This window comes from Aplidium turbinatum, chromosome 12, assembly GCF_918807975.1.
Source record: "Aplidium turbinatum chromosome 12, kaAplTurb1.1, whole genome shotgun sequence".
NCBI lineage: Eukaryota > Metazoa > Chordata > Ascidiacea > Aplousobranchia > Polyclinidae > Aplidium > Aplidium turbinatum.
The window spans coordinates 2,931,665-2,958,021 of record NC_137483.1 but is presented as its reverse complement, the minus strand read 5'-3'; the positions used below and the strand labels follow the sequence as shown (position 1 = coordinate 2,958,021).

At 38.2% G+C, this 26,357-nt stretch overlaps 1 protein-coding gene across 2 annotated transcripts; it reads left to right on the top strand.

Moving 5' to 3' along the window:
- Positions 1–74: 74 nt before the first annotated feature.
- Positions 75–24,639, top strand: LOC145780861 (uncharacterized). 2 transcript variants are annotated; one of them, XM_082592509.1, is made up of 20 exons: positions 75–310; positions 5,786–5,829; positions 6,558–6,697; positions 7,470–7,565; positions 8,173–8,289; positions 8,384–8,512; positions 8,935–9,118; positions 10,555–10,656; positions 11,388–11,564; positions 12,098–12,180; positions 12,424–12,532; positions 13,772–13,890; positions 14,804–15,448; positions 18,943–19,034; positions 19,510–19,566; positions 19,896–19,969; positions 20,670–20,791; positions 20,996–21,074; positions 21,769–21,852; positions 22,323–24,639. In XM_082592509.1, exons 1-20 carry the CDS (start codon positions 99–101, stop codon positions 22,682–22,684), a joined length of 3,027 nt encoding a protein of 1,008 aa, XP_082448635.1. In that variant the 5' UTR covers positions 75–98; the 3' UTR covers positions 22,685–24,639. The 2 variants fall into 2 exon arrangements, with proteins under 2 accessions (XP_082448635.1, XP_082448636.1); XM_082592510.1 differs by lacking the exon at positions 21,769–21,852.
- The last annotated feature ends 1,718 nt before the right edge of the window (positions 24,640–26,357 follow it).

Genomic DNA, 26,357 nt, shown 5'->3' with positions numbered 1-26,357 from the left:
GTTTATTTTTGTAATACACTTATTGCATAAATTTGATATATTTCAGAATATTGGACTTTTTTATAGCCTAGTTATATCAAGTGTGTCTAGAATTTATTATGGTTTTTGACATATTTAAATGGATGGTTGCTCCTTACTTTGAAACATTGCTTGATAAGACTTTTCTAGCAGTGGAACCTATCTTGAGTTTGTTTTCTTTATCCAAAGAAGATGTTAGTCATTGGTCTGAGTCACCATTGCTGCCATTAATCCATGCAGTGCTAGTTATTATTCTCTTTTATCTTACAGTTGTATTATTTACAAATGCAAGGTAAGTTGTACTGTTTTGTTTATTCTTACCATATGTGGTGTTAGTAGACATATTCTATGAGGCTATATTTTTGTGGTTACTTTAGCATGCCAACATTTTAAGCAATAAAAAAAAAGTTTTTGTTGCCTATTAACTGGTCACTTCTTGTGTCAACTAACTTAGGGTAGCTCATCCATAGTGTCTGCATTTGAGAATTGAACTGAAACTCTGGTGAATAACATGACTATCATAACCAGCTTTTGTTTGTTGTTAAAGGGGTAGCCTACTAAAGGAAAAACCTGACTTGGCGATTTTCCACGTTCTTTGTATTTAACATGCTACCATAAAACGATTTTCAATAAAATTTTGCCCCATTGCGGTCTGACCACCATTGTGCGCGTGCTTTTGTCAGAGCTTTCAAAACGAGATTGAGCCTGAGCAACAAAGCGTGCGACTATACAGTCTACGTAACAAAAGACTCACAATCTGCTGATCACGCAATAATTGTTACTGCGGGCGATTTGACTGTAGGCTATGTATGTACATCAAAACAGCACATTTCAACATCAAAACAGCACATTTCAACATCAAAACAGCAGGCAGTTTGCTCAAAACATCAGATGTGGTAACGTGGCTTTTGTTATTGCTGTCTTTTATTACGTATTCTCGAGCAGTGTTGGCACGTTTTGGTCATTTCGAAAAAAATGAAAATAAATGAAACACTGGACTTTGGGCCTTGCCAGCGCCATTGAAAACAATTTTTTTTCGGTAATTGTTTTTGAAATGTATTCTTGAATGTTCAGTAGGGTGGCTCTTAAAATTGAGTTTTTGAATTTTGCTTGGGACACCCTTTCAAATGGTGAGGTTGTCAGAAAAAATAACTCTTGCAAATTTTTTTTTAATTTGAAGTTGATTTAGAGGTGGCCCTCCCCCCCTAAAGTTCTGTGCCCTCCCTCGAAATACCAAATCTGCGTAACTCGAAAACCACTTGAGCTAGAGATACAGTTATTGTGTTAAAAGATGCAGAAAACATGGTTTTCTATCTGCTTTCTGAACATTGAATGCATCTATCTTGAGTAGAAAAGCAGTTATTTAGAAAAAACGCATTTGACCAAATCTTGATTTTACAACCTTTTTTGTGACCACGCAACCGTCTACAAAATTTCTTTTTTTTTGTCTTAATTTTTGCACCTTAGAGGGAACACTGGTAACGATATTCATTTCAAAATGTAATTCTGGTCAGTATCATACTGGAAGAAGCGATATTATTGACAATATTTTACATATTGCCTTGCGTATCGTGACAGGATGTCTGCGACCTACACCATCGGACAATTTCCCTGTCCTTGCAGGCAACCAACCAGCTGAGTTTCGTCGCGAAGAAGCCATCCTGTCTCTTTCTCGCCGCACTACGAACCCCAACCACTTGCTCCACTCAAATCTCTACGAATCTGTGAGCGAGCAATCGAGCATCCTCGGCAACTGAAATCGAGACACCCATTTGTATGTGACGCACAACTCCTGATGAAAACCGCTGAAGACCAATCCATCAGCGCGGCTACCTGGGAGGACAGCAAATGGAGCTCAGAGTGAAAGAAGAACTCCTCAAGACTCTAAAGTTGTATCTCCGACACCAGCCCCCATCCAACCGGAATGGATAATTTGCCAAGGAAGGCCTGGGTGCGGCTCAACCGCCTGCGTACTGGGCTAGCCTACTGGAGTCAGACTATTCCGCTTCAACATGCACAAATGGGGGATGGCTCCATCCGCAATCTGTGAGTGTGACAAAGAGGAACAAACCACAGACCACACCATCTGTAACTGCACCAAATGGTGTGCGTGGTCTGCTTGAACTGGATGACGAATCAATGGATCAATGGACGAATCAAAGGATTGCTGCTCAACACCTGCTCAAGCATCTAAACAGCATCGCCACTGCCCAAGAGTGGTAAAAGACAGAGCCCTTGACCCCTGGAGTAACAAAGAAGGTTTAAAGTTTAAACGAAGAAGAATAGACAATATTGTTCTTGTTGGAATTTGGAAACAGTTTCCTGTGTTCAGTAACAACTTGCAAAAGAAACTGAAGTTGGTACTCATCTTCAGTTAAGATTTTGTTAAAATCCTGGATTAGACTTAGAGCAACTCCTCTCTCTGCTCTGTCATTGACTACTGAAAGTCCCTTCGCCATGTGTAAAGCTTGAATAAATGCACCATCTTCAGTCCAATGAGCAGGATCCTTTGAAAGTATAATTATTGCTTCATTTTCACCCAACACCAACAGCTGAAGAAGCCATTTTGAATTAGAGGTGCAATACTGATCTAGACCCTTATTGCTAAGAAACGCATCTACTTTGATGCTTGGTCTCCTTGGTGGACGTTCTCCTGTTTCATCTAACATGGTTGCCACCATTAGCTTTTTACTTTCCACAGACAATCGAGAGTCAAACAAGGCTAGATCAACCATTTCTTCGGACAGATACCATAAATGCAGACCAAGATTTTTGCATAAATCGCCTTCGCCATCCAACAAGTGCGATGCATAGCACCTGAAGCTTGAAAGCGGATTCCACGCTCAGGAGTTTCTCCAAGGAATATGATAAAAAACGGGCATTTTAGCTATGCATGAATGCATAAAAGTTTAGGAATACTTATTTCGTTTATTGCTTTACCAGTTTTACAGGTTGGTTTATGAACTTTGTTTATAGCTTGGGCCACAATACTTGTTTAGCACTGTTTTGTGCTAGAATACCGAAAACAGGTTTTTTCTAAATAACTGCTTTTCTACTCAAGATAGACGCAATCACTGTTCAGAAAGCAGATAGGAAATCATGCTTTCTGCATCTTTTGACACAAAAACCGTATCTCTAGCTCAAGCAGTTTTTGAGATATGCAGATTTGGTATTTTGGAGGAGGGCGCAAAACTTTAGGGGGGGAGGGCCACCTCTAAATCAATTTCAAATTCAAAAATTTTTTGCAGGAGTTATTTTTTCTGACAACCTCACCTTTTAAAAGGGTGTCCCACACAAAATTCATATTTTTTTCATTTTTTGCCAAATAAGAGCCACCCTGTTGTTCAGATTACTCATTTTAATGCTTAATTCCGGTTTGAAATTTTCATTTAGTATAATATGCCTTTAAACAATTAATGAAAAGGCAGATTTTATTCTCAACTGACCAGATGATCATTGTCTAAGAGGCAATGTCTACCATATGGTAATTATACCTATGTCCTATCAGGTACATTTTAAGATGAAAGTTTAGTTTGAGTAGCAGAATTTTGGGAGCTAGTGTACAAGTCTCTGCCCTGGCCAAAAATACCATGACATCACACATTGAAATTGACCAAACATATAGGGTGAAACTACTTTACCTTTTCTGAACTTAACTGCTTTACCTTAACTGCTTTTCTGTTACTCTTAAATCACACGTCACCCTATATATCTTGGTCAATTCAAACTTTTGACTATATTCATGTCACAGCATTTATGACCAGGGTGGAGACTTGTATGTACCAGCTCTGAATTTTGTTATGTGTAAGCTAAGATATCATATGTTTGTTTATATCGGTTAGTTTTCTTTTTGTGGAAATTGAACAACAATTTGGTTATTCATCTTAAAATGATGACATTGAAATCGTTTTTTCATGGTTAATGATGCGATTAGGGATGCACAATACAGAATATCGAATCTTAGAGATTCGAATCTCAATGTATTCGAATCGCATTTGCAGTTTCATGTCGGATATCAGGATTCGAAAATAAATCTGTTAAATGAACAGTCTGCGACTTTAAACAAATGTAAAGTTGATATTTTCCGACTTTTTTCTTCATGGACTGTTTGTTCCAAGCGACTTTTTTCTTCCTTCATAGGGTTTGCGCAGTTATCAGAACTGCAGACACGCAGTGCGTTTCCGTGTGACCGTATGATGATGCTTGATGATGCATCGTATGATGCTTGATTTATCATATGTTGTACTCTGTTTGACATGTGATACTAATGCAATTCAATATAATGTACAAATATTTTTGCTTTTTGTTCGATATTATTTGGAAAAAATTGCCGTGTAATTTCAGAATAGATTCGAAATTCTAGATTCGAAATTAAGTATTCTAGAATATTCTAGAATAGCCAGGTATTCTGTATTGTGCATCCCTAGATGCGATAAATTACTGGAACAATTTCAAGTGAACATATAAATAAAAAAGCATGTCTAATGTCTATTATTTCAAACAGGAATTCGCAAGATGCTTTGGGATGTACTCAGCACAGATACATTTATAAATCAGTTTTTTTCTAACTAGCAATGTCTAAAAGGTTGAAGTATAGTGAGTTGACAATTCACCATGTTTTGTCAACTTTTTAAACTCAGACGATTAAATTAATTGTGTTTCAAAAGCTATAGGCAGCATGGTTGCAATGAGAGCGTTGAACATGTATTTCAACTTTAAAAATGTTTTTTAAACTTTTACAAACAAATAAATGTTATGTTTTGATGTACGGCATATAAAATTGCCATTTTTCTTGGGTGTGAGGTGCTTGTTGTTACGCTATGATCACAACCATGCTTATTACTGTTGCACTTAAGACTTTCCGTTTCAGGTTTTTCTAACTTATTTGCTAGCAATTTTTCAATTGTCAAATTTTTTTACATTAGTTTTTGTTATATTTCTTTCAGTTCTCCAATGCTCAAAAACAAGTGCAATGTGCATGCATTGCAACTGATTGCAAAATCAATTGATCAATCACCTATTGAACACTAACTTCATACTAAAGTGTCTTTGCTTGATGTCTAACTTGTAACAGTACACAAAAAACACTGTACACAGAATTTGCATCAAATCAGAAAGACAGTTCTTACTTAACAAATCTTATGCAGTACAACAGTCCGCTTCGGAAAAATACTATTAGTGTTGGAATGTGTTATCAATGCCAGGAAAAACTAAACTGCTTGGCACTTGTTTTTCTCAGTATCATATATTATACATACAGTACGGTATATTATATATATCTCATTTAACTACGAAATTAGCTTATAATATTTTATAGAAATTAGTATATTTTATTCAATATATTTACTGTACCGTACCTCATATCTAACCTTACTTTCTATTTGATGCTTTTGGGTATGAGTTTATGTGCAAGATGTGTGATCTATAACGAAGTATGTTTATTATTAGTCTGTGTAGTGAGTTTTGTTTTAAAATTGTTAGTTGTCTAAGTGAGGTCTACTGTATCCTACTGCATATTTTACTGTTTGTTTGTTAACATTGTTATCCTTTGTGCTCAGAACTTAGGCTACTTGCTAAACCATCGTTATTATACTGATGGTCCCTGATGTGATGCCTGAGTGTGCCTGGTGTAATAAAGTAGTCTGGATTGACAAATACATGTGTTTGAATTGTGGACCATACCCTACATCATCCTATAATTATGTCGTATTTATAAACTTAATTTTTTATGACCAGAATAGAATTGTAAAGTGGTGTTGCTTTTCAGAAAGAGATCTGAAGTTCCATCTAAAAACTGGCTGATTGATCCAGGTATGTTTCTTACATAGTTGTGCCAATGCTAAACCTTGCAGCACAGTATCTAATTGTTCAAAGGCTGATAGAGTTGTAAGGGATCAGTGCTTATTGAGCTGAAATTGACTAAAGGTTTCAAATATAGATGAAGCACTTTCAGTTATGATTTGATTTCCATATTCCGTAATCCGACTCCTAAATAAATAGGAAAATGTCACATGGAGGTATATATCTCCATAGCCATACTAGTGTACCTACTGCACTGAGGAGACCGGAAGGTCGAAACGGTGTGCACTGTCTGCAGTTACCGTATATATATATAATATATATATATGATGCAGAATCAGATCCTTGTAAATTATACTATTATTATACTAGTATGTATAAATACTGTGTTGTATGATATGTATATTGTTTGTGATTTTGGCTTAAAAGTTTCACTTTTGTGGCATCTAATGCATATTATATACATATATTTAATATATATACTGATGCTTATGATTGTGCAAACAATACAACCCATGCAAGTTATGTAAGCAATATTCTCGTTGGGGTTAAGTTGTTTCAGAAGGCAATTGTGGCCATTGATGACCAAAATGGCGCCATTGAATATATTAGGCTATTGAGCGTTTGTTCGTAGTTGTTTTAGAATTGTGAAGTAGGATTGTTATTTGCAGAACTGCTTGCTGGGTTTATGATTGTTTAATGACGGTTGTTGACTGTTGACACTAGCAATATTTCACCAGAACCATACAGGACCACATTAGATCATTTAAAATGGGCAAACAAGATCATTTTATGGCTGTTCATGACATCCCAAGAAATAATGCCTGCGTCAGTTGAGGCATGGATACAAGATCTGAATGAACATTTGGCAAAGCAAAAAGTAGGTTATGTATAAATTGAAAGACTAAAAAAACAAATTGACTGCCTTCTAGTTTATTTAGTTTTACAACAAATCAGGTCTTAGTGATAACCGTATCTCTTATATGGCAGACTTTCTTGGTGGATTAAACAATATGGAAATAGTACTATTTTGAAACATTTTTTCGAACTATCCTTCACCCAATTTGACATCAGCTTGGCTTCATTGAAATTAAATGTGGAAGTTTTGATCTTTTCTCAGCGTTTTTTGCTGCTGATTGTTTGTGGTTTTTGTACTTTTTACGCTAAAAACTCATATAGGCTTTATACTGTATATAACGTCTATGTAAAGCCATAGGTTTTGCGGGTCTGCTACTATTCGGTGAGTTCCTAACTTCTAACCCCTAACCCTAAAACGGCAATGATAATTAGGCTACGGTACCCGATAATTAAAAAAAATAATTAAAAAATTCCCCCGTTAAGGGATCGGACTCACCGAATTGGACTCACCGAAACGGGCCATTCCGAGGTTTTGCTGCTATGATAAGTTTAGAATGCAGTCGATCGTTTGAGGTGCCATTCAATGGATATGATTTTTTTCTAAAATTAAAGTGTGTAGATAAAAGTCCGTTAGAAAGTGTCTGAAAGCCATTATTACCATTTAATTGAATAATATTATTAAACTAACGTTGTTTATATATATGTGTTATTACGTTTCTTTTGTTTGTGGTGTAACACAACCAATTGTTTACAAAATGAAATCAGTAAAGTATTTCTATTTTAATATGAAACAGAATCACTTCGGCACTTTAATTTTTGGCCTTCGGGAAGGTTCGGCGTTGCCAGCTCTTTTGGAAATTAAAACAATGAAGGAGGTTAATCACGAAATTGTAAGTAAGCACAGAAACCAATATCCTTATGATCCTTATCCAGTCAAGTAGCGTTAGTACCCGGGCTTGTGAGGAGAACAAAGTTGGCACGAAACCTTAGATCACACGAATATGTTTTCACAGCTTAAAGTCTGCAATCTGCATTTGAGTTTGAGCTGAGGCTGAGCTCTATTAGTTAAGTTTTTTTGCCTTTTTTTATCTTCCTGTGTTAGCGTGGTTTCCTTTGCTTCCATTGAACACAATCTTTCACATTCCTCTTTTACCAATCCAACATATTATGCTCCTGCACCTCTCTGGAGCTTTTATATCCTTTTCTACAACAATTTTTGAACCCAACTCCCTTCCTCTGTTACCACTCCCTTTTTAATATTCCTCACCGTTCTTTGTAGCATATTTCCCCACGACTTCAATCCTGAGTGAAAGTTATAGGAACCTTGGGATTTCTCTGTGAATATTCAGAAAATAAAACACTTTAATGTAATTATTCAAGATTTAGCGATTGTTAAACCTATTTAGCGTGTGAAACTGCATTTGACATCACTTGGAATGGTCATTCTTTGAATATTAACTCAGTTTACAAGCTTTTTATTGACTATTTTCATTTCAGCATTTAGAAATTTTACTGAAATCCACCGAGTTTGGATTCTTGGTGGCTGTTCAGGAAGAGGAGGTTGGAGTTGCTGCGAAAAACTACAGCGCAATTGTGACGCAGTTTGAATGCTGGGTAGGCTGCGACTATTCAACAAGTAACTTGCCAGTTTTTGTGCCTTATTTTGTCCTATTGGTTCATGTTAATTGTTTGTACGTTTTCTTTACAGTACACAGCTGTCTTGGCTAGATTTGATAAAGATGTTACCTTAGTGCTTAAACCAAACGACAAGAAGCCCTCGTTTCACTTCAACATGAAACCGCTGACCAAGCAACCATTGAAAACAGTGCTGCCAGAGGTTTGTGGTAGGAGTGTTGATACAAGATAATGGCGTCACTACACTTGTTCTAAAAAAAATTCACGAAAACTCTTCAGACGTAGGGTGGCTTTATCAGACTGATGACTTGGTGGTAGACCAATATTGCATTTATATATATCCCTCACAAAAATAACTCATCTCTCACAGTCTTCTAAATCATCTTAGTCACTCTGATCACTTCTTTAATGGTGATGTTCTTTTGCTAACTTCAATTTCGTCTTATTTGTACGGTATATATGTTAAAAAGTCATGTATTTTCTATGTTACGGTCATTTTTTTTTTATCTAATATCTATTCTAAATATCCCTGGCCGGACTACGTAGAAAAGCAGCAAGAGAGCAGCCAGGTTTTGGTCTCGTCATTTCAATGCTAATGCGTGCCAACTTATTTTATCATCTCAGTCAGTCGGGCAAGCCCTCCAACGAGCTGTACTTCACACCAAGTTCGTTGCAAATCTCAATTCTTCAAGCACCCACCGGGATTTCCACCATCACCGTGTGTCCTTCCCGGAAGATGGGGATGTTGAGAGGAGCTGCTACAGCGGATCGGAGCCTGAAGATGATCACATCACTAGGCATATGAAAAGTACGTAAAGTATGCTGATTGCAACATCATCATTGTATAAAACAAATGGTGGCTGTTTTATGCATAATTTAATTTGTGAATGCGGTTGGATAATTTTAAAAGCAACGTAAATTAACGTTGTAAATTAAATTCAATTCTATTCAATAAGGATCTTTTGATGCTCCCGAGTAAGGGTGAAACAGGCTGTTGTAGAGGTTTTAGAAAGTAGTAACTGTATGATGTGAATGCAGCGCATACATGTTTTTGCGTTAGTATTTGGAGCTGTCAGCCTACTTTGCTCTGAGTTTTTAAAAGCGAAAGTATAATGTATTTTGTCTATGTCTTCACTTCAACCACCTTAAGAGCTTGAAACCGAATCCATAAACATCCTTTTGGTTTCCAACGGTTCAACAGTTCGTGTGGTCTTAATGACGATTGTTTGCATGTGTCAGGCTAGCAAACATCTGCTGTAGCTACAGTAATTGCTTTTTACGTTAACTGTGTGCATTCACCTAATTCACAAATAAGGAAAGTGATGCTTTTTTTTGTTATCGCAAAGTGTTTGAATACTTGCTTTAAATTAGCATATAGCTATTAATTAATTATTATACTGAATACTGAAAAGCTTGGGTGTTCATCAGGACAATTATCGTTTCTACCACCACAGTAGTTGCACCGTTTGAACGTTGCAACTAGTGGTAGAAACGATGTAGCTATTATAGCATACAAAATGTTTCCAGGTCGTTAGTATACTCCGAACTTCGGCTGCCAGCCAAACATAGATTTGTGCTGCTGTGCGGTAGATTTCTCATCTTCAAGAAAAGTATTTGCCATCGCGGTCTTATTAAATTATGCAAAGTAAATGATTGTTACCCCGGTCGATTGAAGTTGTTTATGCTGCAGCTCATAAAGCTGATTATATGGTTGTAATAAGCGAACCCGGTGTATTGCACATGTGATTTGACAAGCTTGTACGTTTAACCCGATCTTCAACAAAGTATATTAATGATGATATTGATTTGGGTTTATAATCCTCGCGTGATAAAACAGACAGCAAATAACAAATTAGTTTACAAGAAATATATAATCCTTGTCTTTCTCGGCAGTCGAGTTGCAAGAATTGACAGCGATGGACTGACACGTGTTTCTCCCGCGAGGCTGGGCTGATTAGTATTGCACCAATAATTCATACCACATAGTTCTCAAGCGCTGCTATTGTCAGTCAATTGAATCCTTACCTTTGTGGAAAGAAAACAACTAAACTAACTGTCGCCAAGGATATGCAGTAGACTATGCACTGCTGGGAAGGAGCTATCTTCCTGGCGTCCACTACCTGACTACTCACCATAGAACAGCGAGCATCGTGTTTCGCTAACCATACCGGTGTAGCCTCCACACTAGCCATCAAGACTTGTTGAAGTGGAATCAATTATCACGTGATATATTGCTACATTCAGCTACCGCATCAGTGCGCGAGATAAGGAGCTCTAGTTTTGGGAGCGTTTTCGACAAAGCATCGCTAATCAAGCGGCATTTCAACAATGAAGTTTCATTCAGCGGTATGTTTACACTTATAAAGGGTGTTCCAATAGCTTGGAACGATGTTAAATGTGAATTAGGCTTAAACGTTAATTTACCCATTAACATTGTTTTATTTACTGTTTTTATCGATCCGTCTTAATGAAACACCCTTTATATGTACAATTGTACATCTTTCGTGGGCTGCTGTATATACCAATGTGAAGCAGATATCTATGAGCAGAATGCTTGATATGCTTGTCAATTTATTCACAAAAAAGATCCGAAAATGTAGATATTAATCGTGTCGTAAACTAGACTGCTTTAATCTTTAGTTTTATTGAATGAAAGCAACCCGTGGTGCCACTAAGTTTTTAGTTAAATTGCCAATGACGTGACTAACATGAGTTTAGTACATATTTACTTTTGGGCTCTTTATTTTAGATTTCATTAAAGCAGATACCCTTAGTACTAGACTAGTAGTAGCTGCCATGGCCTCGATGGCGATTTCTTGTGTTCCATTTGGCTATTGAAATGAAGGTCGTTGGTTTCTCAACTTTGAAATCTACATATAAATTTGAAATGACGTTGCATTTAAAGTTACCTACTACAGGTAACATTATGAAGTTATGCAAATAGAATTCCCAGTTTATTGTTACTTTCCAAGGGTTTTGTTAATGTTTGTATTCTAAAAGTATCACGGAACGTCCTGGTGCGATGTGTTACTTCCGTTTGTGAATGTCGATTTCAGGTTATTGTGTTGTTTCTATAGAGCCTGGCAGCAGATCACATACTCCTCTGATTAATGGGTTAGCCTTCCAAGAAGCCGGGGACACTCCACATAATTTGAACGGGAGTCTTGGATCACTCAACAACATCACACGCACCCCCTCCGGTAGAGGACCGGCTAAACCAATCAGGTTGCGTGAAAAACGGTTGCTTGCTAAAGGTGGGTCTCGGTGATTAGTTTAGTTACCAAAATTTTGGTGTGTTTCTGTTTATTCATCTTTATTCTGTAATTATATTAATAGCAAAGTACATTTGACACCTTTCTATCTCCTAAACATATGACATCATCAGTACGTATTGAGCAAGTAGATTGAATTCACTGCAATTCTACATTTTTTACACAATGTACCGATATAAATGTGTCCAATCACAGTGCGCAATCACAGTGCGCAATCACAGTGTCCAATCACAGTGCGCAAAGTTGAGTAGGAGAAATTGGTTTGTGACAACAAATCCTTTTTTTGTCGTCATTGTCACTTAACCATTCGCATTCTTGTCGATGTTGGAAGTTGATGAGTTGGGTGACTTGAAATCTTTAGCATTTTGTTTTGGCAAGCGATGAACTATGCCGCTTCCTGTATTGAAACTTGATCATAGACGAACAAAACGAGTTGACAATGCTTAGTTGTGGCTACGAGATGCTTACAACTTGTCATTTCTTTTGTAACAATGATGTTTGTTCTCACTCTCTAGTTCTGTCTTTCGATTACTACAAAGGAAGAATCGTCAATGCCGCTCACTGCGTCATCGAGCTGGACGACCCCATGCAGAGGAAGGTACGGGGTGAATGCTGCTTGTAGAAAGAGTGTGGTCTTCATTTATCTGCATTTGAAGATATTGTTTAATTGATTGCAGACGTTTATCTGTTTGTTAAAAAAACTGTTTTTGGTGAATACACGTGTTCGACTCGCTTTTATCACTGCACTGAAACTGTGTGTTGTGCAGCCGAGAGTATTCACATGCTGGCAATGCACACAGCACTACGCAAGTTATAATCAGACTAATTTTCACTTTTCCAGAATTCCGAACTGCCATCACACAGCAGTGATGGCCACCGCATGACCTTTGACCTAAGTTCAAGGTCATCGAGATTAAAGATCAAATTAAGAGATTCACTTGAAGCATCAGGTGAATTGCCTGTCTGCCGATTAGTCTTTTTTTATTGATTTATCGGTTGCGGACGTGAACTAATCATGAGAAAAGGACTGATGTGCTGTTTAAATATGTGGGGGCTGGTTTGAGTTGTCACTTTCAGTTTTCCGCAAAGATTTCCTATCATTTTGAACATAGTTAAGATTGGCGCAACGATTCATATTTGTTTTCTTTTGTTTGTTTATCGATGAGTACTTTAGTGAATTGTTGTTTGAAAGTCGTTTATGGGGAGTTTTTAAAATCCACAAGGACTTTACTTTGTTCAAAAGTGTGGTAGAATGAGAGAAATGTTGTTTATGTTGTTAAATGTTAGTTTATCAGTAGTTACTACTTTCTGCTTTTACTCATTGCGGAATCGTCATATTTGTGTGGTGACTGAAAGGCAGAATTCGTGTCTCTTTGGCTTTACGCAATGCTTTGAATAATTAAATCTTCGACATCATACACTAACAACGGTGTTTGACAGCATTCTAGAATCGATCATATGCCACCTTTATGAAACACTGGTCACTGTTGGTCACATAATAATGAATGTGGCCCCACAGGAAACACTTTGAAACCAGGCGCCACTGCATGTGTGTGTTATGCGTCGCTTTGTATTATTATAATGTCATGTTTGTCGAATTGTTTTGTAATTTACCAGTGTACGTGAGAATACTTGCAAACGACTTTTTTTGTTGTATCCAGGTTTACACCCGTAGTTAAAGGTTTAGTGAACGTGAACGGAAAATCAACAAAGCCAATCTTTGTGTCTACCTTGAGGCATCTCATTAAGTGTCATGTCAAAGAGCCGTCGGCTGCATAGCCGAGTGGTGAGAACCCTGGAAAGGCAATCGAAAGGGCGCCGGTTCGACACCGCTCAAGAGCATGCGGCTGTGTCTCTGGCAGGACACTTAAAAGACATGCCTGAAGGTGGACACGAAGATTGGCTTCCTTGCCTTCCCGTCCACTTAATCTAAATCTTCAACCACCGGGTGTAAGCCTGGATACGACAAAAAAAAAGATACAGCCGCGTGTTCTTGGGCGGTGTCGAACCAGGCTCTCTGTTATGCAGCCGACACGAACGCCAATACCAACAAGGGATGATCGGCTTTTTAGACTCAGAACTACTGTATATTTTTTAACTTAAAGCCCCTGATGCAAATTTTGCTAATCAGTGATCACTATGTTCTAACATAGGCTATCAGTTCATTTATCTTGAAAGTAAACTTGCAGGGCGCACACTAGCCACCGGTACAGTGCCAATAGACACAGTCGATATGGAGGAACCAGTTACTATAGCCGTCCCTATGCTTGACGTGTATGGGAACGACATTGGAGTCCTCAACTTGGTGGTGAGACCAGCAATGTGTTTTGTTTTCTATTCAAAACTTTCAAATGTTTTGTGTTTGCTAATGTTCGTGTGGAACAATGTTTTCAAACTTATAGTTCTCCTTTGGTGGAAATACAAAAATGCTAAGATTGATTTTATAAACAGTAAAACAGACTTGATAATTCCTTTCCGCTGGAAACAAGCATTGTTATCATGCCTTTTTTATTAAGATCGTTATGTTAGCAATTGGTGCATTTTAAACTTGTCTGAATGTTGACTTGAGGCATGCCTGAAGGTGGGCACGAAGATTGGTTTAGCAACTGGTGCATTTTAAACTTGTCTGAATGTTGACTTGAGGCATGCCTGAAGGTGGACACGAAGATTGGCTTAGCAACTGGTGCATTTTAAACTTGTCTGAATGTTGACTTGAGGCATGCCTGAAGGTGGACACGAAGATTGGCTTAGCAACTGGTGCATTTTAAACTTGTCTGAATGTTGACTTGAGGCATGCCTGAAGGTGGGCACGAAGATTGGTTTAGCAACTGGTGCATTTTAAACTTGTCTGAATGTTGACTTGAGGCATGCCTGAAGGTGGGCACGAAGATTGGTTTAGCAACTGGTGCATTTTAAACTTTTCTGAATGTTGACTTGAGGCATGCCTGAAGGTGGGCACGAAGATTGGTTTAGTAACTGGTGCATTTTAAACTTGTCTGAATGTTGACTTGAGGCATGCCTGAAGGTGGGCACGAAGATTGGCTTAGCAACTGGTGCATTTTAAACTTGTCTGAATGTTGACTTGAGGCATGCCTGAAGGTGGACACGAAGATTGGCATCCTTGTCTTCCTGTTCAGTTAATCTAAATCTTCAACTACCGGGTGTAAGCCTGGATACGACTAGAACACCGCACTGACAATCAACCTATATTTCTTCGACAGCTCCTTGTTCTGGAGAGCGGTGAAAATAAACATTCTTCAGAGTTTTTGAGCCGGGAATTGCGACTTCCTGGAAAGCCGTTTAAGCATAATCATAAGCGTCATCAAGATTCATCGAAGCGTGACGATCATAAAGAAGGTGCTGTGAGGCGTGAAAGAGATCATCAACAGGAATACACCAAGCACGACAGCCACCATCGTAATGGACATGCGACAAGACAAAATAATCAACACGGAGATTCACTCAAGCATGACGATAAACTACGTCAGGAGCCAGCTAAGCGTGACCACGACGATCACACCGAAAACATACGACGTGTTCCCAAACAGGATTACCGACCAGTAGAGGAGAGATGCCAAACTCCTTATGAAAGTAATGGAGCTAATGGCGAGCAAGAAGCAAGTGGGCGTGGCCATCATGTACCGAAATCACCCAAGCGTGAAAGAAAGCGCCAATCACAGGCTGCCAGAGATCGGTCTGAGCAAAGAAGATTGGAGCGTGACAGACGACGGTTATCAATCGACAAAAAGAAGGAAAAAAGAAGACGCTCAGAAGAGCGGAGGAGGAAAGAGAACAAGAGGAAGTCGGATGAGGTAAATCCTCCAGCTGCAACGGACGACACACAATCCTCAGCTAAAGTTAATATGGTGAGTTGCTTGAATATTTGAACAGTTAATTGGTGGTACATGGTTTGGAGAAGGTGGTTCATTGCTCGAAGAACATTTCGCCTGACTTTTTTCAAACACTTGTTGTGAGAATGAAGTAGATCTCAGGTGTACTTTTGTAGGCCTACTTCATGTTGACCAAAAGCACTTAAAGGAGTAACGAAAAGTCTGCTGTTTCGGCCTATAATCCACATTTTAATTTTTTGTAAAAAAAAAGATAGTTTTTCCGACCGCGGCCCTATAGACAGCGCCTTATCAGGAGGGCACTGGACCATGACCCATCTTCAAAATTTTCTTAAACGAATATATTGTGAACTAAACATTTAGCTGGTTCTTGGATAACAAGATTTAAAAAAACTCTCAAATCTCACCAAAAACACATCAAAAGTTAAATTCCTGGGCCAGTACCTAACTCATCCATGCAAATCTTATGGTAGTTTGTTGTTACGTAACAAAGCTGCTGCCAGCAAATGGCCTTATAAGATTTAATTTTTAAACTGGATCTAGCGTAGCCACTTTTCCACTTAGGCGATGTAGGGCCATTTTGTTTAAACTGGTCCATAAAATTAGTTGTTTAAGTTCCTGCTCAAATGTTAAAGGTATGTAGAACTATCGTTCGTTAGCTGAGAAGCTGCAAATTTTAATTTGTTGCATAGCTTGGCATGGCATTATCCTATGCTGGCTCATGCTTTTGCATGCAAATGGGCGTTGCTTTCAAAAAAATAGGAAAGCCACTGCTAGTAGATCTGCTGTCTTCAGTTGTATACGTGATTATATCTTGATATATATATGATTATATTATATGATTATTAGGGTGCCACAGGCGCCCCTCAAAAATTAAAATTGCGTCCGATACACCTGAACTTTTTTTTATATGTGACACTTAGTAAAAAAAGCATATGTGAGAAATTTCAATAAGTTTTGATAAAATTTGGACGTGCAGATTAAGTTTAAAGTTGTTAAAGGTAAATTTTTACAATTTCAATAGTAAAACCCTTTCTAGATCATCAAAACTCAGACATTTCTTCTCAGTTACGGAGTATTTGAACTTCGAACACTTTCTGGTGAACTTACTTACTAATTTACAATCGTACAGACCATGTGTCAATTGTATATGTTCAACAATTTATGAAAAATGCCTAAAAATATGAGGTTTTATGCATTATAAAAAAGGATCCATGTAAAGAAAATGCCTATTGAGATGAAATTACTACAGCATTTGAAGAATCAAAAGTACATTTATTAACTAATCGTTTTTGTTTATTGAAAACTTTTTGGTCTTTGAAGATCAAAATCTCAGCTATGTTTGTACGGAACTTGGACTCAAAAACAAAAATTTGGCTCTTTACACACTAAACATAGTCAGTAAAAACGTAACACAGAAAGATAAACACAAAGCACAATGCTTAGAGTCCAGACATCCACTACTTAACAACAAAATCACAATAGCGTAAAATCTATGGAGGCCTACATTTATTTTAACGCTTGCAATTATAGTGAAATGGTAAGGTAAAATGGCAATTAATAACACACAACTATCTAGTATCTAATTACAAAGTAAAATGCAGCATAATAGGCTACTGGTAGCCTATGCTATGACAGGCTGCAAATAATGCTGATTGCAACGTTGTGTAAGCTGACAACACTTTATGGAGTTATACAGTCAGTACTTTGACAATTACATGGTTAAAAACCATGTGCCCTCAGACTGTAGTTGTCGAGTACGTTGATTAGGTAATACCTTCCTCGCATTTTCGACTACTTGGAGAATGCTTTGGTAGCGTTCTTCAAGGTTTGAAGTTTACAAAAAGTCATGGGCCAACTTGACGCCTCGCTCAGCGGCATCATTAACGACTCTGAAAGCATCAACTTTCTTTTTCGCCTCAACATATGTAAACCACCATGATACATAGAAATAAGCTGTAAATTGTAGAAACCTCTTTAACTTTTCGAGTTGAGATGCTTTCATGATGGCATTTTTTTGGGGCAATTTATGAATTTCGTCTTGTAAGAGCACAATTTTCAGTGAATATATGAGTTTGCTCATCCACCTGGCTCTGTGTAATGCACCAGGTCTTTGGAGAGACATATCCTTACTGGTAGATGGCTCAATGTTCAAGTACAATTGATACAAATTCAAAAGTTCTAATTAGTCGCTTCTTAAAAATTTGGATGATTCTGGATGGAGCTTCATCTGATTTATCAGCTCAGACAATTCTTCCGCTTGCTGGCAAGCAGATCAATTTCCTCGTGCGATTTTGATGTATGAAAACAACCTGATGCGCTATCAGAAAGAGTTTGAAAATTGCTTTTAAAGCGTTGAAATATGGAAATGTTGGGTCCACTGCTGCTTTCTATTTTGAGTTCTTCCCAAACATGCGTCAGTATTATCTCCCCAATATGATGCCTGCATGCTGCCCAAAGTAGGCCTTTTCCAAGATGATCTTGTATTTGGATACAGGCATTGCTGTATTTGAGGGTATACGGCGGTATACGCAGTATACTCTCTGTTTTTTCGAGCAATTATGGTATACCCTCTGGTTTTCCAAAGAGAGTGCTTATGCTATCCTTACTGATTCTTGACAACTACTAACTAACTACTTAACCATTTGAGGACCAATGGTACCTGGGTGTACCATGAACTTAATTCCGTACTCGTATAATTTTGATGTTGATAATTCATGCTATGGTAGAATAAAGACTATTTTGTAAGTTGTGTATTATTTATCATTTTGGAAAATCTGACAGTATACCCTGTGCTTTTTTTTACAAATACAGCACTGGATACAGGCCGCAGTTTTGTGGCCCGTATTGCTACTTGTGGTGTCAAACACCATTGCAGCAAGACATGCAGTACAGTTCCAATCGTTTAACAATTCTATGCTTGCATTGGCTATTTGCTTTTCGTTTGGATCGGATGTTTGTGCAGGCAAATAAGGAACACCAAGCAGTTTTGAGCCTCCAATACCTGATAGTAATATCGGAAGCCTTTATTCCAAGACCCTGGGTGAGGTCAAGCCAGCTATTTTGATTCAATGTTGCAAGATGGTGAATCAATGTAACAGGCGCGGAGCTGTCATGCTTGACCTCAATTGAGATCTTGACATACTGGCACTGGTCTCCTAACCTAATTCTTGAATTTACCTTGTTTCAATGTGGAGAAAAAGATGAGAAATAGCAAAAAAACTGATGTTCAAACTAGGGAAATCCCCTAATTTTACTGTATTTCAGTTTAGACGTTCATTTTCAATCTGCACATCCAATTTTTGTCCAATCTCAATCAAACTTTGCAAAGTGCCTTAATATGTGAAATGTCACACCAGAAAAAAAGTTCAGGTGATTTCGGCCACATGAGGGCACCTGTGGCACCCTAATGATTATATGATTATTGATTATATTATACTTGATATATACTTGATTATATTATATCTTCTGCAGTGGATACTTGATATGTTAACCCTTTAATTTTTGAGCAGAAAGACATCGGGGTAAATGAGGACCCGTCCAGAAAGATGAGGGAAGGTGCTCGCTCCAGGGATGCAGCTTCCAGAGAGAAATTCCCTCCACCGTAAGTATGCTACCGAAAATAGGGATGTTGTACATTTTACCTTGGTGGGGATACGAACCCAGATTTGAAAACATCCTCAATTCCTCAATCATATGTTCGCACTGCATTAATTTGACCAAGTTCTCACCTTTGCAAAAGTTTAGTATTTTCTATTTCATTTTTCTGCAAGCTGTGACGTTTCATGATCTTATGATCAGCTTCGGTGTTAGTTGCTCCAGTGTCATATTTATCGTATTACATTATCAATCAGTCGCTCTTTTTTTGTGACGTAGGTATAGCAGGTCATCAGAGATGTTATATTTCGCTGTTGCACAGAATTGTTTCCAAGCGATATGATTGCTATGAATTTTGTGGATGAGGACTAAAAAAGTTTTTTGTAAAAATTGTTTTCCGTTAGTAGAGATTTGACTATTTCAAGACCGGTACCTTTGTCATTTGGGGTCTGCTGTTTGAAAAGAATATTTGTATTTTGCAGAACCATATCGGTCAGTGAAGCATCAACAATCACTAAAGCAACGACAACACTAAAAGAGTAAGGAGAGGTTGCAGATGAGCATTTTAAATACCTGCTTATGATATTGATTTGAAACTGGTCGATAAATTAAAAAAGAAAAGTGTATAAATGTATTTTATTTATTATTGTTCACTGTTCGCTGCTTACCTAAAAGCTTTAACAGCCTGTCTCAGCTTTATTCTGGATCCTTAATTAAGCTAAGATCTTTATTGGGAATTACTTAGCTTATTTAAGAAACATTATTGTTAGTATTATTTATTCCAATTAATGTTACCCCTAAAAACACTCCTCAGACGCTTTGACATTTTTTTAAAATTGTCGTTTTCAAATGCCTCTTTATCTTGCAGACCTACAACAAGCTCGTCCCAGAGGATTTCCAACCAAGAGAACGAACCCAAGACTGCCGATGATACAGACGAGCGTAAGATGGCGTTGTTTGCAAACAGATAATGTATTTTTTACTGCTTTGATGTCTCTGTGATAACTTTGCTGCTCTTTGCTGCTGTTATTTTGCGAGGGTGGATGCTCTCACTACCATTGATGGGAGTTCCTAAAGATTTCTTTTTGGATCTGTGGCTGAATGTGTCTTATATGGGAGGCCGGACCTTTCTTTGGTACCAGGGCTAAATCATCCTCTCTACCACTTTGTCTGCGCCAACTGTTCTGGTTTCAACATTTAGGATGGACAGGCTGCGTAGCCGAGTGGTGAGAACGTCTGCGCGACGTTCGAAAGGACGTGGGTTCGACACCGCTCCAGAGCACGCGGCTGTGTCTCGGCAAAGACACTTAATGGCAAGCCAAAATAAGGGGAGCAGCTGACTTGAAGACTATATGTCACTTCGCTGCTTCCTGTCGTCTGTTGTATTGCATCTGAGATCGCAGTGTACTGTATATGTTATTGCAATGGGCGCTAATGAAAACACGAGTATTATTGACAGAACAAAATTTCTCGTTTTTCTCCTACAAAAAGTTCGATTCACCTTAATATTGAATAACATTTGTTTACATTTGTGTTTAAATAAAAAATAAGTTTAACGTCTATTCGCGTTGGTACAACGTAACAGCATAACTTTCATTTCTTTGACAATTCAAGCATCTTTAACATCGTTAATTGTACACAGCCGGTGTGGATTACACCACTGCAATTGCTGAGCCTACGATGAAAAATGTGCCGATAAAACCGACCAAGGAAAGAACCAGCAAGACTACAAAGGTGAAGACATCCACCACGATTCCTGAGCAGGTGTGGCATTGGATGACTTTGTTTCAATATGCATGAAAACTCTCAGATGGTTTTGTTCCATTGGTGCAAACCCGCTACTAGTATCACCTTGAATTTACCTTCAAAAGAGGTTTTTTCATGTCGAAGATAAACGTTCTTGAAGATTGACATTTGCATGGCCAGGAAAGAGGAAAAATCTTTAACTTTTTTGGTGGCTTTCTACAGAGGAAGGCTCCTCCTGATGAAGCCGCGAGAAGAGAAATGGGCAGCCGCTTCACCAATCCCACCGCCATCTCATCTGAAGGTAACGTTCAAGTAATAGTGTTGGATATTGTGACGTTGCGTTAAAACTATTTGTAAAAAATGCTGTTTTCTTTCTGTGTTAGTATTCGGTCTTTGCGCATTTCTCGTTCTTTAGTCAGTTTGCCAGTTAAGTTCAAGAAGTTGAATTTTGTTATATTTGTTTAAAAAAAATTCAGATTGTTAAGGGGGACTTATGCTAAGCCGAAACCTTGGGCTGTTGAACTCATTTGTAAATAGGTGTAATAGGTTAATTAGATAATTGTAATACTCAATCTTATTGTGTTGTTCTGCTTTGCTTCTTGCAGTGCAAGAAAGCAAACTTTCTCCCGAAATAGTAAAAATTATATGCTACATCATCAGTCAACTTCAGTTTTTTCCCCTACTAGTAATTCTTCCCTTTCAGCGATTGCCTTTACACTTGCTCTCCACTTCGCTCTGGTCCATCGTATCTTCTTCCCTCAGTCCGACTTTGTCTGCCTTATTCTTCACTTGTTTTTTTTGAAGTTCTGATGGGACGTTCTCGTTTCCTCTTTCCATCTAACTTTAATGTTAATGCCTTTCGAAGAAAAGTTCCTTCTTACATGATTATTGGAATGAAACAGACTAAACTGTGATACCGTTTTTTTTTCTTCTTATTTTGGCCGTTGTCATACTATCAGCTTGTGTTGTTAATTCATGTGTCGAATGGATTTTAGAATCCGAGTTTGAAGTCCACCTCTCCGTGGAGAGCTCATTTGATTCCCAAGAAGACGCCGTACAGCCATCTCAGGATAGTCCATGTAAGTATACACAACACAGCCAGCGGCCAAGTTGTGATACACACAAGATTTTTGATTAGTGTTCTTTGATTGACGTGCATTGACAATGAGGCTGATTATGGCGTCACTATCATCACTCTGCCCCTAAAGTGATGTGATGGCCTTCTATGGGTAGTTGCCCTATGCTACAGCCACCTAAGCCGAGACAAAAGTGTAAGAACATAGAAAATGAACCTCCTGTCTAAGCAGAAAACACAAGAGTTAGTTGTGTGATTAATTGTAGCGGTTTCATTTAATCTAACCCACGTTTTTCGAAACTCTTACAACTCAGCTACCTGTGCGTTGATATTCTGCAATATCTTCACGGTATCACTTCTTGGCTACGCAATTGACTCATCACACCTACGTACACGCCGTATCAAAAGTATTGATTCATCCCAACTACGTACACGCCGTGTCAAAAGTATAATTCACTTTTATTTGGTTCGTAGTTTTCCGCACGAAAAGTCTGACATTCAAATCTAAAAAGGAAGCGAAGGCGAGCAACGATCGCAAGGAAGAGAGCAGCAGCTCCATGAAATTGGACACAAGTGAAGGAGGAGACACTCTTCGCATCCCACAGAGCAGTTTTGTTCCTATCACACGAAAGAAAAGCTCCAGTATGAACAAATTGTTCTCTCGGATGTCCAGAAGCAAGAAAACGAAATCAGGAAGAGATTTTCCGATTGAGGAGGAGAAAGATCTCCATGGAGAATATGATCCACCAGGAACGCCGGGAGGAGTCAGCGTCAAGGTGAAACGAAGCAGAAGCTTAAAAGACCTAGTGAAACGAAAAAAAAAGCCAGTAAAATAGATTTGATTATCATTATATAGATGGTTTTAAGCAGTCCACTGTTAAGCGGTATGTGCTTCCTAACAAAGTGAGGCGTTGTTGTAATCAGTTATTGCTCATGTATGAAAGTCTTTGCATTGCACCACTCACTATGAGGGGTGTGTCGCCCTAATGCGACACACCACATGGCAGGCAGTGGCCTAGCAAGGGAGTGTCAAATTGATTTTCTAAAAGTTAAATTCCGGTAAAACATCATGGCTCTCATTTGTCCTTAGAAAGTGCAAAAGGCGCCGTTGTCTCCGAGCATGGGAAAACCTCAGCTATGCCACTGCTCGCATCTCATTTTAAAATGACTACTTGTCACATTGCTTTTAGCTAGATTCTGACGTGAAAATCAGTTCAAAATTTCGTAATCGAGCTTTGAATACTCCATGACTTTAAATTATAAGAATCTCTCTATTTTCTTCAAGATGAATTAAATAACGTTTAATTAGTTGTGGAGGTTTAGCGTTGTTTCGTTGTTGCTATCTTTGGAAATGCTTCAATAACCTTTTTTGATTGGGTGTGGATATTCTTCATGAAGAGATCTTCAAGCAAACTGCATTGACCAAACAATCCTCCCACAAGTGACCGTCAGATGATTGTCGCGTTTACCATATTTACGATATTTTATGTAGGCTTATAGCTACAGTAGCAACGTAATATGTTTCTGGACCAGTGCAAAGTTGGGTGAAGTGTTAGCAGCATCCACATCGTCTTGCTCATTATTGCTTTTATTGGCTCATCATGCCTTTAAGGATCGGCTGATTGGTCGGTAGCCACATTCATATAAGCGATTTTATAAAATTACTTTTTATTTTTCTTATCTCCATGGTACTACATTCTTTAATTTTTATCCTTTGCATAAGCGGTGCTCGTGTTTTTAAAACATACCTGATCTCGACAACATGACCCCCAATTGACCAATCACAAGGCACTTGGAGAAGTAATGATGCCGAAGTTTGGTGGATTTTAAAAATGTGTAAACGGTGCAACTTTATTAAAACTACAAATCACTAGTAAATAGCAACCTAAGCTATTTGTGAATTTGATGTAATGTGCTGTGTTTTATCCTCGTTTTTTATTGTCCCTTGCCATTTAGACGTTACCAGAGTTGCTAAGTTCACTAATTTTTGTGCAAATGCATCATTTTTAGTAGCCTGCAATAAACGATGAAATCGACAAATATGGTCATTCAACAATTTATATTTATTAGAATGCATTGCTTGTTAGCCCCAGTTCAAGAACCTTGTGTTGAATTTACAGCGTAAACATCGAGCAGACCAGTTGACATCATGATTCTCGTCGTGCGTATCTTTTCACTATTGTTGAATAATTACAGTTGTCAAATTAGACCTTTGATCGTACTCCAAGCAATGGTAGATCTTGATAGATGAATAGAACTATTTGGTCGGTCATTGTTTGCAATTAATTAGGCCATTACTTTACTTGCCCAAGATGACTTTGGCATATTTGTTTGATGTTAATCTCTGATATCTATCTTCACTCTCTGTGACGTAATGGTTTCTTTTATACCCCCTTGTGACGTAACAATTTGAAGTCAACTGCCCACACTGTGCTGTGATTACAGTTATTGTATCTCCTTCTGACCGTTATGCTTGGTGTCGTTGTCAAGTCTTCATTCATATGTTTTTGATGCAATGATTGCTTTCCAAGGGGCAAACTAAATACAATAAGGAGGCTGTACCCCTAGATTATCCTCCCCCAATGCAAGTCTGTATTATCTACTGTTTTACCAACTTTGTTACCTTGGACCTTCATCCAAAATGACGTAGTAGACTACGCAACCTAGCTGATAAAGGAAAACACGTTAATTCGCAAGGTTCAAACGTGAAAGGTTTTTCGATATCTCAGATTTAATAATGACTGGTTAACAAGTTTCTGCCTATTTTATTCGCCACAGTACAAATGACTGTTAGGCCTACATAATACATATGCTTAAATAAGGTCACGACATCCGACAATGCAGAACCTTTTCGGCATAGGTACAAGCAACACCCACAAGCAAGGTCGGATTGACTGAACCTTTCTACTCTGATTGAGAAAGCTTACTCCTGGCAGTTTCGCATAGTTGCAGAGGCTGTAAACCAAAAAAAACGAAAGATCTTCCTCATACGACCTTCGCACTGCGAGATTTGGCAACGATTAAGATACGCGGCAAGTCTGCCCCTTTCTGACAAAAAGAAGTAACCCACGTTTTAGCGAAAATGAGTTTTCTGGAAATTGGAACATTTAAATATTGAAAAAAATTTCTGATAAAACAAAAAGCTCTCACAAATGAAGCCTCTCTTTCAGCAAAGTTCTTTCAGTTTAATGCTTTTGTATTGAGTAAAAGTAAACGTGTTTCATCAATTTTCTCAGAAATCGGTTTTTTTTTTTCTTGGGTTGCTTCCTTTTATCAGAAAGGGGCAGGGGTGCCCTCTCACTCGCACAAAAAGTTGTGATCAGAACGCCTGCCACCTTGTCCGTAATTTGTAAACCCACCTTGACTGCGGACGTCTTTTTAGATGTGCCGTGATTCATCGTGCTCGACTTAAACTGCCGCTTACCAGCGCGTTAACTCTTGTTAAGAACTTTTATAAGTAGCCTATGCAGCTCCATTTTATTCTGTGGCATATAGTTCAAAGCCTCTGTCAGCATAAGAACTTTCATACATACGCTTCTTAGTTGCAGAATGTAGTCTTGGCGACTTGCAAAAATATTTTCACGACCCCTCTGTGCAAGTGAGATCAAAACAAACCAGTCCGGGTGGGTGGACTGTACGCAATGGTTCAATGCGACGTTTTATTGGAAAATCAATATTGGCGATTTTAAATTGCACAAAACAAGAAGAAACTAAGGTTGACGTAAAAATATTCGCATTGTGTCACCAAAGATACAATGAGCCCGGGCAACTGCAGCAAATATAGAACAATAATCGCAACATAGCACGTGGTACAAACATAGAAAGAACCCAGCGATGAATCGTCTGAGGAAGTGATTAAGAATCGGATTATGTACTACGGCTGACGTTATCTGATTGAGTGAAAGAAAATATAGTAGCATCACATAACGTTTGAACAGCCCCAAAAAGGCTTAGGTTACTCTAGCAGTGGAAATACTCATAAAAGCACAACCATCATGTGGTTTGAACGAACAATGGTGTAATCTAATGTCTTAAAACGCTAACACAATTGCACTTACAAAACGAGTTTATAAAATTAATGTTTATCCTTTCATAAGAGTGTTGGTTTGAAATTAGGCTATAGGCCTACTTTTGTTACAACGGACCCGGAGAGTGTTCGACAGTGCCCCAGTTGGCCAGTAACTAGGGGAAGGTCTTGACCTAAGAGCTGAGTTGACCCATGAGCCACCCCCTTCAAAAAAATTCTGTTGCACTCTCTAGGCCAACTTGCACCATTTCTGAAAGTGCTAATGCCTCAGAAGGTTCCATGGAGAATTCTGGGTTAGAGCTGAAAGGCGTTTTCCAGTTAAGAAAGTTATGTTTTGAGCCTTCCAGAGTAAATTTTTGGTGCCTGTAGTATTTCTCGCGTTTTTGTCCCTTTTTATTTTATTAAACTAATTTATTTTATTAATACCATGCCTGGCAGTGTGTCCCATAAAATAGATTGTGTGAAGGTGAATGATGATTTAA

Bases quoted from the DNA above. Each gene is read 5' to 3' on its own strand.
- LOC145780861 (XM_082592509.1), top strand. From the start codon at position 99: ATGGTTTTTGACATATTTAAATGGATGGTTGCTCCTTACTTTGAAACA. The intron at 311-5,785 runs GTAAGTTGTACT...GTTGCTTTTCAG, and splicing joins GTATTATTTACAAATGCAAG to AAAGAGATCTGAAGTTCCAT. The intron at 19,970-20,669 runs GTAAGATGGCGT...AATTGTACACAG, and splicing joins TGCCGATGATACAGACGAGC to CCGGTGTGGATTACACCACT.